Below are 15,743 nucleotides of genomic sequence, written 5' to 3' on the forward strand. Positions count from 1 at the left end.
ACTCCTGTAGGTTGCTGGTCAGAGCATCATTTCTTTCCCAGAGTGGAGTGGTCCTGCCACATGACAGGAAAAAGACCAGGAAGGCTACTTTGGACCGGTTGGTGGGGAACTGACGAACCTGCAGCTTGAAGTGCATAGTAAACTGGTTGAAAAACCTTTGGCATAACTTGAGTTTCTCTTCAAAGTGAGGAGGATGTGGCAGATATACACCGGGGCTGCCATAGTCTGCAACTGTTGGAGGTGGTGATGTATTAGCCGCAGTAGTACTGGAGTGCTAACGGTCAAAGCATCCAGGTAGTCAGAAATATTATATAAGTAGCGTAGAAGTCGGTCCTACAGTAGTTTAGTGATCTGCTCCTTGCACACTTCAGGCAGACCCAGCTTTAGTGGTCCAGTGAGTTCCATAATCTTAGCAAACTGCTACAGCAGTGAGTGTGGAACCAGTGCCTCAATCAACACATTTGGCTTTGGGATAAACCTAAGGGTGTATCCTTCCAGCCCCATGGTATTAACCTATACAGGGATCTAGACTTCCATGCAAGGGAGTCACCAGGCTACTTTCTCCTGGAGTAGTCTCTGTGTGGTTGATAGCTGACCCACGGGGGTCAGAGACACATGTGTAAACCACCGAGTTGTCAGGCAAAACTATAGTCAGGAATAGGCTGAGGTCAGTCCAGGCAGTGTATGAGCAACACAATTGACAGTCTGAGGTTAGGGAAGACAGGTAGGGTCAATGCGAAGAATCTGCATATCAGGCAGAAGTAGGTATAGGGGCAGACAGATACAGCACAACGTTCTAAAAAAGAGCAAGCTAGAAAACCTATTGCTTAGTCACTCTCCAACTAAGGGTGTCTAAAGTACCCCAGGATTGCCATTGGATGGTAAAATTAGGACACACTTGCACTGGCCCTTTAGGAGCTGGAGGGAGCGCATGCCCTATAGTCAGAAGGAAGAGACCTAGCTGGCAAGCACAAGCAGCAGCCTGCCAGACATAAGAAACTTGCGGGAGACCTGCTGATCTGGACAATCAAAGGGTAAGTGTCACAGTGCCTGCCTGATACAGAGGAGCAGCTGCGATCTGAAAACATATCAGACAGCTTTTGATCAGTGCCGTACAGAATCAGCTACTATGTGGATGCAGTAGACTTCTCTGTGTGCAATGTTTATTCAAATCTACGGGTGTCATAATATTATGTGCATGAGCAGTTGGCCTGTTACTTACAGTACTGCATAGCCATTCTAAGCTCACAGCCATCGCAAGTGCATTTCACCTACATTGAATACTTCTTCAACAGTCTAATATTCACTTGTAAAAAAAACATTAATTTAATTACTATCACTCTCAGCAGAAAAATATCTATGCTCCAAAAATAGTTGATTTTCTGTTAATAAGAATGATTGCATAATCTATTAAACTAAATGGACTACAAACATTTAGAATGTGCATTTGTATGAAAATGTAACCACTTATACTTTTACAGAGGAAAGAAAAGACGACAATGAAATAATGTCACATGGTGAACTGGATGAGTTCTCTGTAAATTATCATAAAGACGATGAAGAATCATTGATAGTTGCTTCCATTGAGGACGATGCATACATTGTATTTGAACCCATTGTGAAGAATAAACAAAGGGGGCAACCACCTTTTATTTCTCATAAGTCAGCCTCTCCAGAGGCTGCATCAAATATTACAACAGAAAGTGGTGCATCATACATTGCTCAAGGTAACAGTGACATAGTATCTTATAAATGCATAGCTTATTTATCAAACTATCTAGAGGAAATGCATTGCTTGTTAAAATATTTTGGTTCAATAGCAACATTCAGAAAATTCAAAGATTTATGTAGCTCGAAAGTCTAATTGAAAATACTATAAAGACAAAAGAATAAAGTCCTAACTCTAGCACTTCTCATCTCATGGCCATTGCAACTAAATTTGAATGAGGTTTTCCAAACTTTATACAGATCCTTAAAGGGTTTCTCAGGACTGCTCTTCTTGAACTCACTGCTCTTACCATAAATAATCCTCTTCTATGTTTGTGTACAATCATTCTTTCCTCTAGATACAGAGGATGTCCTCTCGTCACAGTCACAGTCCTGGGGATAAATAGATGATGGGAGAGATCTCTGTACTGACCCCTGATATATGTATACACAGTTATTAGATCTCCCCTCAGTTATCTTTTTTTCTAGAATTAATAACCCTAATTTTGATAGTCTTTCTGGATACTGTAGTCCACCTATTCAACTTATTACTTTAGTTGCCCTCTTCTAAACCCTCTCTTGCTCTATTGCAGTATGTCTTTCTTGTGCATCAGAGCCCAGAATGGTACTTAGTGCTATATAGGGAGTCTGACTAATGATTTGTAAAGTGTCAGAACTATGTTCTTGTCACATGCATCTATGACCCTTTTGATATACCCCATAATTTTATTGGCCTTGGCAGCAGCTGCCTGACACTGGTTGCTACAGCTAAAGGCTAATCCTGTGGAACTGATCCTGTCATTATAGAGTCCTTAAATATCAGAAATAAGAGTCTGTCTATAACATTACTTAATTATCTTACTATGTGAGGGAGTATGCCATCTGGACCTGGTGATTTGTCTATTTTCATCTTTTTAAGACTCTGCTGTACTTCTTCCTGTGTCAGGCCACATTTATTGGGGAGTTTACTTTGACACTCTTGATTTCATCTTGCACTGCATTTTCCTCAGTGAATAAAGTAGAAAAAAAATATTTAATAAATTAGCTTTTTCCTCGTCATCCTATACAACTGCTCTCTCATCACTCTTTAAAGTGTCAGCACTTTCAGGTTTAAGCTTTTACCATTTATATATTTGAAGAACATTTTAGAGTATTTGAAGAACATTTTGCATAACTTGGATATAATTCAAGTATAAGCCAACTATTTCATCTTTTTAAGACTCTGCTGTACTTCTTCCTGTGTCAGGCCACATTTATTGGGGAGTTTACTTTGACACTCTTGATTTCATCTTGCACTGCATTTTCCTCAGTGAATAAAGTAGAAAAAAAATATTTAATAAATTAGCTTTTTCCTCGTCATCCTATACAACTGCTCTCTCATCACTCTTTAAAGTGTCAGCACTTTCAGGTTTAAGCTTTTACCATTTATATATTTGAAGAACATTTTAGAGTATTTGAAGAACATTTTGCATAACTTGGATATAATTCAAGTATAAGCCAACTATAAGCCAAAGGGAAATAGAGTCCTGTCTGTAGCTTTTTTTAATCTCATAGCCATTACAAGGGCATTTCTAGATATTATCCTGGTTTTAAAGATAGACCACTAATGTTTGACAATTGGAAATCAGACCCACAGTACCCCCTGAGATCAAGCCGTTTTTAAGTGCATTCTACAGATATAGGGGTCTAAGGCATCTACTGATTATCTAAGCTAAAGATAAGTTAATAGCAGTGTTTGTATAATTTTTTCTAAAGCTATTTAGAACATTATTTTTGCTTATCTGGTTTTCATTTTCTGAATATAGCCCTGGTAATTATAGTTTGAATTGATAATTTGGGGTTGTCAAAATGTATAAAATCAGATGTGGAAACTGTTCCAGGCAATTTTCTGTTAAATATAAATAAAAATGAAGATAAGGTTGATCAAGTTTCCAATACTGTAAATACATTTTATGCTCTCTCAATCAGACATATTCTTCAAGTGACATTGTGGGGGTCTGGGTGCAGGGCCTCCTACTGATTGTAAACCCAGCAACATTTATGTGGAGAGATGCTTAACTGGGCCACCTCTCCATAAAAATTACATTTAATACATGTAATACATGTCTATGGCCACAAATAACGGATCGGTTTTGTTCCGTTAAAAAAGTCCAGACGACATCCTGTTTAAATCTACAGAGCTGTGTAAGGGTTCATTATTTGCAAGGTGGTCTGTAGTTTTTATTGATACAATTTTTTTAGAAGGCGAAGTGACAAAAAAAATGCAAATTGGATATTTAGATTTCATTTTCTGTTGCGGCATTTGGGATAAATACATTTACAGTATATTTTAGTAATAAGGGCATTTTGGGAAATGTACATACCTATGACTTTTATTTTTTGTTATTAATGAAAATGGGGGGTGATTAGAATGTTTATATTTTTAAAACTGCCACATGGGGTTGCCTTTTGGGTCCTGGAAGTACAATGATCCCAAGGAGAAGTCTTTCAGATGTATTAAAGGGCTTCTGTCACCCCCAAAACAGATTATTTTTTTTTGGGCTTGTTAAAATTCTTATTAACCGCCTCCGGACCGCCTAACGCAGGATTGTGTTCCGGAGGCGGTCGATTCATTCCTCCTGGACGCGCCTGCGCGCCATCTCGCGAGAGGCGAGATTTCCTGTGAACGCGTGCACACAGGAGCGCGCGTTCACATGAACCGAAGGTAAACTAGTGGATCTGCAGCCTGCCAGCGGCGATCGTTCGCTGACAGGCTGTAGATGCGATTTTTTTAACCCGTTAAAGGTATATTAGACGCTGTTTTGATCGACCACCAGAGGACACAGGCAGCTCTGTAAGTAGCACCAATCACCACTACACTACACCCCCCCTGTCACTTATTAACCCCTTATTAACCCCTGATCACCCCATGTAGACTCCCTGATCACCCCCCTGTCATTGATCACCCCCCTGTAAGGCTCCATTCAGACGTCAGTATGTGTTTTGCAGATCCGCGGACCCACGGATCCGCGTATCCCCAAAACACATACGGACGTCTGAATGGAGTCTTACAGGGGGGTAATCAATGACAGGGGGGTGATCACCCCATATTAGACTCCCTGATCACCCCCTGTCATTGATCACCCCCCTGTAAGGCTCCATTCAGACGTCAGTATGTGTTTTGCGTATCCGCGGACCCACGGATCCGCGGATCCGCAAAACACATACAGACGTCTGAATGGAGCCTTACAGGGGGGTGATCACCCCATATAGACTCCCTGATCACCCCCCTGTCATTGATCACCCCCCTGTAAGACTCCATTCAGACGTCAGTATGTGTTTTGCGGATCCACGGACCACGGATCCGTAAAACACATACGGACGTCTGAATGGAGTCTTACTGGGGGGTGATCAATGACAGGGGGGTGATCACCCCATATTAGACTTCCTTATCACCCCCCTGTCATTGATCACCCCCCTGTAAGGTTCCATTCAGATGTCAGTATGTGTTTTGCGGATCCGCGGACCCACAGATCCACGGATCTGCAAAACACATACGGACGTCTGAATGGAGCCTTACAGGGGGGTGATCACCCCATATAGACTCTCTGATCACCCCCCTGTCATTGATCACCCCCCCTGTAAGGCTCCATTCAGACGTCAGTATGTTTTTTGCGGATCCGCGGATCAGCGGATACGCAAAACACATACGGACGTCTGAATGGAGCCTTACAGGGGGGTGATCACCCCATATAGACTCCCTGATCACCCCCCTGTCATTGATCACCCCCCTGTAAGGCTCCATTCAGATGTCCGTATGTGTTTTGCGGATCCGCGGATGCACGGATCCGCAAAACATGAACACCGCGGATCCGCAAAACACGGACATCGGCAATGTGCTTTCCGCATTTTGCGGATCCGCACATTGCCAGAACTATATAGAAAATGCCTTTCCTTGTCCGCTCTACATAGGACATGTTCTATAGGCTCTACAAAAAAAGCAGTGTTCGCCCGATCAGGCCTGATCTTGTGCGCACACTTGCTTTCAGTCCGCCCCACCGCAGTGACAGAATTTATTTTTTTCTGATCACTGCAAAAACACCGTAAAATCACTGCGGCGCTATAAAAAGATCACTTTTGAGGGGCATGGTGAGTTCATAGAAGATTTTTTTTTTGTCACAAGTTAGCGGAAATAGATTATTTTATTATTTTTTTTTGTTTTTTCTTACAAAGTCTCATATTCCACTAACTTGTGACAAAAAATAAAATCTCACATGAACTCACCATACCCCTCACAGAATCCAAATGCGTAAAATTTTTTAGACATTTATATTCCAGACTTCTTCTCACGCTTTAGGGCCCCTAAAATGCCAGGGCAGTATAAATACCCCACAAGTGACCCCATTTCGGAAAGAAGACACCCCAAGGTATTCGCTGAGGAGCATATTGAGTCCATGAAAGATTGAAATTTTTGTCACAAGTTAGCGGAAAGGGAGACTTTGTGAGAAAAATAAATAAAAAATCCGTTTCCGCTAACTTGTGCCAAAAAAAAAAAACCTTCTATGAACTCGCCATGCACCTCACGGAATACCTTGGGGTGTCTTCTTTCCAAAATGGGGTCACATGTGGGGTATTTATACTGCCCTGGCATTTTAGGGGCCCTAAAGCGTGAGAAGAAGTCTGGAATCCAAATGTCTAAAAATGCCCTCCTAAAAGGAATTTGGGCCCCTTTGCGCACCTAGGATGCAAAAAAGTGTCACACATGTGGTATCGCCGTACTCAGGAGAAGTAGGGCAATGCATTTTGGGGTGTCTTTTTACATATACCCATGCTGGGTGAGATAAATATCTCTGTCAAATGACAAAAGTTGACTTTTACAGAGATATTTCTCTCACCCAGCATGGGTATATGTAAAAATACACCACAAAACACATTGCCCTACTTCTCCTGAGTATGGCGATACCACATGTGTGACACTTTTTTGCAGCCTAGGTGGGCAAAGGGGCCCACATTCTAAAGAGCACCTTTAGGATTTCACAGGACAATTTTTACACATTTGAATTTCAAACTACTTCTCACGCATTAGGGCCCCTAGAATGCCAGGGCAGTATAACTACCCCACAAGTGACCCCATTTTGGAAAGAAGACACACCAAGGTATTTTGTGATGGGCATAGTGAGTTCATGTAAGTTTTTATTTTTTGTCACACGTTAGTGGAATATGAGACTTTGTAAGAAAAAAAAAAATCATCATTTTCCACTAACTTGTGACAAAAAATAAAAAGTTCTATGAACTCACTATGCCCATAATCAAATACCTTAGGGTGTCTTCTTTCCGAAATGGGGTCATTTGTGGGGTTTTTCTACTGTCTGGGCATTGTAGAACCTCAGGAAACATGACAGGTGCTCAGAAAGTCAGAGCTGCTTCAAAATGCGGAAATTCACATTTTTGTACCATAGTTTGTAAACGCTATAACTTTTACCCAAACCAATAAATATACACTTATTGCATTTTTTTTTTATCAAAGACATGTAGAACAATAAATTTAGAGAAAAATTTATATAGAAATGTATTTTTTTTTTTAATTTACAACTGAAAGTGAAAAATGTCATTTTTTTGCAAAAATTTCGGTAAATTTCGATTAATAACAAAAAAATTAAAAATGTCAGCAGCAATGAAATACCACCAAATGAAAGCTCTATTAGTGAGAAGAAAAGGAGGTAAAATTCATTTGGGTGGTAATGTAACGGTCACGTCCACACACACACAGGGGGAGGGATAGTGACCACTGCGCTCCACCCTCACCCCTGGCCCTGCCTACTTGCCTCACGAGTCCTGATGACAGGGGACAACTGGATGACAGTCCCTAACTTAGGATACGTGCTGGGAAGACAGACAAGACAAAATACGGAACATGAACGGACCGGGTCAGAACCAAGAGAGCTACGCAGTACAAAGGGTTAAGCAAAGAATGGTCAGGAGAAGCCGGGGTCAAATACCAGGAGAGCAGAGAAGTACAAGAGGAGTCCTAAGAGAGTAGTCAGGTGGGAGCCGAGGTCACAATACCAGGACGGATGCGCAGTACAGGAGGAGCAGGCAAAGGATCGTCAGGGAATGGAATCAGGTGAGTATTCAGTAGTCCAACAAATAGCCAGGAACCTAGAAATTAACAGGCAACCTGTGGCTAGCAGGCTGCCTGTATTTATAGTGGGGAGTGAGGGTCATGTGACGTGGCCAGCGTCACATGACCGACAGACCAACCAGTTGAGCACCGAGTGATCAGCTCGGCGCTCAAGACAGACTTAGGAGCAGGGAGCCACCCAGCAGTAAAGCCGCCCTGGGAATGAGGTCAAACACAGATCCTCATTCCCAAAGCTAAGCAACAGTTCTGCGGGCAATACAGTTACAGGTAAGTTGTATGACCGAGCAATAAACCGTGAAAGTAGTGTAGTGCAGAATTGTAAAAAGTAGTCTGGTCATTAAGGGTGTTTAAGCTAGGGGAGCTGAGGTGGTTAAACGACTATTCCCTATATAGGGCTCTTACCTTTGTCTGTGGCTTTGTTTCCTTAAAAATCGATCTTTTAAAATATGCAAATGACTTCACTACCAGCAAGTAGGGCGTCTACTTGCTGGTAGCCGCCGCAAAAAACTGCCCCCTCCTCCTGTTGATTGACAGGGCCAGCGAGCGCTCTCCTCCTCCGGCTGGCCCTGTCAGCATTTCAAATCCCGCGCCTGTCTTCATTCGGCGCAGGCACTCTGAGAGGAGGACGCTTGCCTCCTCAGCACTCCCTCAGTGCGCCTGCACTGATGACGTCTTCTCTTTCGGTGACGTCATCGGCGCAGGCGCACTGAGGGAGTGCTGAGGAGGCGAGCGTCCTCCTCTCAGAGCGTCTGCGCCAAATGAAGACAGGCGCGGGATTTGAAATGCTGACAGGGCCAGCCGGAGGAGAAGAGCACTCGCTGGCCCTGTCAATCAACAGGAGGAGGGGGTGTTTTTTTGCGGCGGCTACCAGCAAGTAGACGCCCTACTTGCTGGTAGTGAAGTCATTTGCATATTTTAAATGATCGATTTTTAAGGAAACAAAGCCACAGACAAAGGTAAGAGCCCTATATAAGGAATAGTCGTTCAATAAGGATTTTAACAAGCCACCCAAAAAAAAAAGTGTTTTGGGGGTGACAGAAGACCTTTAAATCATGGAATGCTTTCTGAAAAGTACACTGGCTTGCAGAGGGTACTGGCTAAGTTCCGAGTTAAGACCGGCTGCCCTGTAAGAGGATTAGGGAAGCTGGTCATTAATTCTAACACCCTGAGTCTCTCTGAAGAGACTGCAGTTCCTATGTTTGCCTGCCACCTGCTGATAACAGCAATTGGCTACAAAAAGTAAAAAAAAAAAGTTAAAACATATAAAAATTTTAATCACCCCCTTTTCCCCAGAATAAAAAAATAAATGCATAAACAATAAAAAAATATAAACATCATGAGCATTGCCATGTCAAAATATGCCTGTACTGTTAAAATTTTAAAATATTTATCCCATACAGTGAAAGGCATTATGGAAAAAAAAAATATCGAAATGACCCATTTACCATTTTTTCATTGCTTCTCTTATCTAAAAACAATTGAATAAAATTTGATCAAAAAGTCACACACACTCCAAAATGGTATCAGTAAAAACTACAGATTGTAGCGCAAAACATAAGAGCCCACACAGCTTTTTTTCTTTAAAAAATAGAAAAATAAACTACAAATCTGTGGCATTGTTGTAATTATAATGACCCAGAGAATGAAGGGCACAGTTTAGTTTTCCGCAAAAAGAATGCTGTAGGGACAAAACCCATAAAACTAGGGATGAATTTTGCTTTTTTCCAATTCCACCCCAATTGGAATTTTTTTACTGCGTCCCACTACATTGCATGTCATATAAAATTTTGGCATTAAGAAAGTACAACTTGTGTTACAGAAAACAAGCCCTCATACGGCTATGTGAATGGAAAAATAAAAAAGTTATGACTCCGGGAAAACAGGGAAGAAAAATGAAGACGTGAAAATGAAAAAAACTCTGGTATCCAAGGGGTTAAATATAGACTACTTGGAAAAGTGCCGTGGCTCCTAACTATCCCTTATGTGTTTAATGTGCATACTTATTTTTTTACTAAAGTTGTTGCATAGAATAGTGTAGTCTGCTACGCTATTCTATAATGTTTTCTTATGCAGTGTATTGATATATACACTGATGAGAAAATGGGTAACAATGTTTTGAACTTTTGACTTTCAGGCTCCATATCTCACTATCCACTACAGCTTCGCACATGAGACTACCATCATTTTATAGACAATAATTTTGGCTATCTCATACATAAATTGGCCTTGTAACTATTTAGCATATTATTAGTTATGCAGATTCTTGTCATGTAACTGCATTGTTACTGTTTTGCTCCTGGTGGACAATCTTTTTCTTCTTGTATACTACAAATTACAACCTGTTCTCACATTCTGTGATAGCTCAGTGTGTTTTTAGGTTGATTCCCAAGCAAAATGTCACTGGTTTAAATCCAGGAGCAGCCATGAAGAAAATTTCCCAAGAAAAGAGAAACAGCATCATTCAGCTCATCGATAGTGGTATCTCAGCCAAGAAAATTGCCAAACTGCATCATGTGAGAGCCATTAAAGTTGGAAAAATATGAAATAAAGTCCGTCCATCAATTCCAAAGCCAAGAGGTGGAGGTCCAGGCAAAATATCGAAGTCAACAAGTAGGCTCATCACAAGGTCTATTAGTTCTGGCACGACAAACATGGCAGTGGAGGTCGCTTGTAAGCATCGTAATAGTGAGATCACAGACATCCATGCAAGCACTGTGAAATGCGCATTATACAAGTCTGGAAAGGTGGCTGTCACCGCCACTTCTGTGAGAAGGTCTGGCAGACGTTCTTCTCTACCTCTTGTATGATGTTCTTTGTTTTGGTTTCACTTTCTCATCTGCTTTCCTTCTGCCAGGTGTCACTTATTTAGACATAATCGTCCTCCTTTATATTCCCTCCCATACTGCCTCACTTTGCGGTTTATACTACTTCCTGGATGAAGTATTCACTGCTGGAGGCTGCGTCTGCTTTTTGCTCAGATAAGTCCTTTATTTTATTGTGTTTGCTTGCTGGCTTGATTCTAGGTGACCCTGACTCCCTCCGTATTTAGTGCAGGGAGCCGGTAGTCATGTCCCCTCACTATTATAGGGTTTTCAGGTGTCATACAGGCTTAGGTACATGGGCATGCAATCGTCTACCATCGAGACCCTTGTATGTGAATAGCAGTCAGGGAGAGCTCTTAGGGTTTTATAGGGCTCACCTAATAGCTCATTAGTTTGGGATCAAGCCAGTCGCTCGTTTATTTATAAGTTCCAGCTATCTGCAAATCTCATCCATGACAGTGGCCTGAAAAAGGGTGAAGAAGCTTTGACTTTAATATCGTCATAAGAAGCGTTGGCTCAAGTTTGCAAAAAAGTACGAACAGTGAACAGTAGAAGATTGGAAACTGGTGATTTGGAACAATGAGTAGTGTTGGGAGCGAATATTCAAATTGCGAATTTTAATCGCGAATATCGCCACTTTGAGAATTCGTAAAGATTTAAAGGATAGTGCTATATATTCGTATTCGCAAATATTCTAGATTTTTCATCAGTAACCTCCCTTCTTGCTTGTGGGCCAGTGAGAAGGCTGCAATGTCTTTGTCTGAGCTTAGCAACATCCCTAGCATCCAATAGGAAAGTTGCCCACCCCTTACTATACACTGCGTGCAGAATTATTAGGCAAATGAGTATTTTGACCACATCATCCTCTTTATGCATGTTGTCTTACTCCAAGCTGTATAGGCTCGAAAGCCTACTACCAATTAAGCATATTAGGTGATGTGCATCTCTGTAATGAGAAGGGGTGTGGCCTAATGACATCAACACCCTATATTAGGTGTGCATAATTATTAGGCAACTTCCTTTCCTTTGGCAAAATGGGTCAAAAGAAGGACTTGACAGGCTCAGAAAAGTCAAAAATAGTGAGATATCTTGCAGAGGGATGCAGCACTCTTAAAATTGCAAAGCTTCTGAAGCGTGATCATCGAACAATCAAGCGTTTTATTCAAAATAGTCAACAGGGTCGCAAGAAGCATGTGGAAAAACCAAGGCGCAAAATAACTGCCCATGAACTGAGAAAAGTCAAGCGTGCAGCTGCCAAGATGCCACTTGCCACCAGTTTGGCCATATTTCAGAGCTGCAACATCACTGGAGTGCCCAAAAGCACAAGGTGTGCAATACTCAGAGACATGGCCAAGGTAAGAAAGGCTGAGAGATGACCACCACTGAACAAGACACACAAGCTGAAACGTCAAGACTGATTTTTCTAAGGTTTTATGGACTGATGAAATGAGAGTGAGTCTTGATGGGCCAGATGGATGGGCCCGTGGCTGGATTGGTAAAGGGCAGAGAGCTCCAGTCCGACTCAGACGCCAGCAAGGTGGAGGTGGAGTACTGGTTTGGGCTGGTATCATCAAAGATGAGCTTGTGGGGCCTTTTCGGGTTGAGGATGGAGTCAAGCTCAACTCCCAGTCCTACTGCCAGTTTCTGGAAGACACCTTCTTCAAGCAGTGGTACAGGAAGAAGTCTGCATCCTTCAAGAAAAACATGATTTTCATGCAGGACAATGCTCCATCACACGCGTCCAAGTACTCCACAGCGTGGCTGGCAAGAAAGGGTATAAAAGAAGAAAATCTAATGACATGGCCTCCTTGTTCACCTGATCTGAACCCCATTGAGAACCTGTGGTCCATCATCAAATGTGAGATTTACAAGGAGGGAAAACAGTACACCTCTCTGAACAGTGTCTGGGAGGCTGTGGTTGCTGCTGCACGCAATGTTGATGGTGAACAGATCAAAACACTGACAGAATCCATGGATGGCAGGCTTTTGAGTGTCCTTGCAAAGAAAGGTGGCTATATTGGTCACTGATTTGTTTTTGTTTTGTTTTTGAATGTCAGAAATGTATCTTTTTGAATGTTGAGATGTTATATTGGTTTCACTGGTAAAAATAAATAATTGAAATGGGTATATATTTGTTTTTTGTTAAGTTGCCTAATAATTATGCACAGTAATAGTCACCTGCACACACAGATATCCCCCTAAAATAGCTAAAACTAAAAACAAACTAAAAACTACTTCCAAAAATATTCAGCTTTGATATTAATTAGTTTTTTGGGTTCATTGAGAACATGGTTGTTGTTCAATAATAAAATTAATCCTCAAAAATACAACTTGCCTAATAATTCTGCACTCCCTGTATAAGAACCTCCCCAGCAGCCATTTTCTGTAGTTCTGTAGAGAGAGACAGCAGTGTCATTGCTGTGCTCTGTGCTTTACTGTTTGATTACAGTACAGACCAAAAGTTTGGACACACCTTCTCATTCAAAGAGTTTTCTTTATTTTCATGACTATGAAGGCATCAAAACTATGAATTAACGCATGTGGAATTATATACATAACAAACAAGTGTGAAACAACTGAAAATATGTCATATTCTAGGTTCTTCAAAGTAGCCACCTTTTGCTTTGATTACTGCTTTGCACACTCTTGGCATTCTCTTGATGAGCTTCAAGAGGTAGTCCCCTGAAATGGTCTTCCAACAGTCTTGAAGGAGTTCCCAGAGATGCTTAGCACTTGTTGGCCCTTTTGCCTTCACTCTGCGGTCCAGCTCACCCCAAACCATGAAAGTCAATTGACTGGGCTCTGATGGGTGCAAATGGGTCTGGAAGAAACAAGGTAAAAGGGGGCTAACAGATCGAGAACTTTAAGGAACTGTCAAGTTCAAAGGAGGAAGCCTGGTGACATTGGATACTTGACCAATATCGATGGTGGTCTCAATGCTGAGCTATATGAGTATCCTACGATACAAGTTACTTCATACACCTAAGTACTATGGGTATGAAAAGGACAATATAGTGTTCCAGCAAGACAATGACCTGAAGCATACATCGAGATTGGCAAAGAAATGGTTTAATGACAATGAAGTAGAGGTGCTGGATTGCCCCCCTTTCCCCAGACTTCAACCCAATCGAACTCTTGTGGGTTCAGTTGAAAAAAAAAGCTGTATTTGTACCCAAGTGAGTTGACCAGTATGCACCAACATTGGGAACGTGTAGAAGAGACCTGGGAACAGATTTTGGTTGACACATGTTTGAATCTTATTGGGAGCATGCCCAGAAGGATTCGGTCAGTGTTGAAAGCCAAAGGTGGATTTACAACATATTAACAAAATAATAAAGATTACAATTTAGAATTTGAGGAGCAAAACAGTAGTAATGCAGTAACTTGACAAGAATCTGCATAACTAACAATATGCTAAATAGTTGTAAGTCCATTTTTTGTATGATATAGCCAAGAGGACTGTTTATAAAATGATGGATGTCTCATGTACGAAGCTGTAGTGGATGGTGAGATATGGAGCCTGAAAGTCAAAAGTTCAAAACATTGTTACCCTTTTGTTTGTCAGTGTACTTCTAACCTTATGGACACATTTAGTGTGTACATTGGGTGGTTTTTCCATCACACATGCTAAACAGACATTTCAAACATGAATATGTCTAATTGAAATAACCTTAACTAGGTTTTCCCAAAATAGGGCATTTATCATCTATCCAGAGCATATGTGATAAATGTCTGATACTTGGAATCACTAGAACAGGGGTCCCAATCCATTCCTGGTTACTCGTCACTGTACAACCACAGTGAGGAGAGTTTCAATGGCTCTACCACCCCATTTAATGGGGCTGACAGAAATGACAGAGAACAGTGCTTAGCTATTTCTGTCAGCCCCAAAGACGACCATCCATTCACACGCCTCAATGTAAAGTGGGCCTTAGACTTTCATTCTAGTGATTAATGAAGCCTCCATTGATCAGGCCCTAAAAATAATTGCTTAAATTACATTTACATAGCACAGACATACCTTTTTAGGGTTAACTTGAGCTATACTGAATACTGCTGAGGGCTCCCTATGAAGTTGCTGGGGAGGGGAATAGAAGCTCTGGGACTCCTTATACCTAGAAGAGGTGAGTGTGAAGTGTGGAGGGGGAGAAAAGTGTAGTAGAGAAAGAAAGAGGAAGAATATAGAAGACATGGAATAAGGGCAGGCAAGAAAGCAGAAGAAATAGGAGAGAGTAGCAACATAAAGCAAGGAAACGGGAACCAGCAGCTAAATTCTGCTGATGGCTCCTAGGGATGTTGAATAAACAGAACGGGACTGTAAAGGGTTAAAAGTACACTTGTGAACCCTGTGCAGCAGGGAAGATGGTAGAATGGAAGCTGCAAGGAAGGTGGTGCCCCCTGGACTATGCAAGTGTAATGCTCCCTGTGTAACTGCACAGGTAAAACACCCCTAAGGCCGGCCCTGGTTATTAGCCTATTTAATAAGAGGAATCTAAGATGATTATCTGTACCTATAGGCTCCTGAGATGTAAACTTAGTACTGGGTATGCTATGTCATCATTTAAACTTTTTCAAAAACATTATTCATTCATTGTAAAAAAGTTTTATGTATTCTGACATGAATATTCAAGAAACTGCAGTTACAAAACCATGAACATGAATCACAGAAAAATAAAAAGCCTTTCTATTTGAACATGAACAGTTTATATCAAAACAATATAAAGGTTGGTTGTAGTTAATCCTCAGTCCAAATATCACTTGTAAAAACAAACTGTTATATTATCTTCTTTCCAGTAGTTACAATTCCAATCAGCAATTTTTTAACCAATATGCCCTCTAAAATGCAGATTCTAAATGGGATGAACTTGTCCCCCAATTAAAACTAACTTGTAACATATTAACATAGTTGAAAAGTTTGAAAAAATACTGATTCATCAAGTCTAGCCTATAATCCTACCATGTTGATCTAAAAGAAGACAGAAAACCTTATTAGGTGGATGCAAATTGCCCCATATTAGTGAAAAATGTATTTATGACGATGGATGGATGATTCCAATTAATGGCTTATCTCCACAAATCTAGTACCTACAACC

General features: G+C 41.2%; 1 protein-coding gene across 3 annotated transcripts in view; it reads left to right on the top strand.

Annotated features, from left to right (window-relative positions):
* BANK1 (B cell scaffold protein with ankyrin repeats 1) overlaps positions 1-15,743 on the top strand; it is a 713,259-nt gene that overhangs the window by 564,335 nt on the left and 133,181 nt on the right. For all 3 annotated transcript variants that reach the window (XM_040418216.1, XM_040418217.1, XM_040418218.1), the window contains one exon: positions 1,482-1,727. In XM_040418216.1, the coding sequence (XP_040274150.1) occupies positions 1,482-1,727 (246 nt within the window). The remainder of the gene's footprint in view (positions 1-1,481; positions 1,728-15,743) is intronic.

Source organism: Bufo bufo, chromosome 2, assembly GCF_905171765.1.
Source record: "Bufo bufo chromosome 2, aBufBuf1.1, whole genome shotgun sequence".
In the NCBI taxonomy this organism is placed as follows: Eukaryota; Metazoa; Chordata; class Amphibia; order Anura; family Bufonidae; genus Bufo; species Bufo bufo.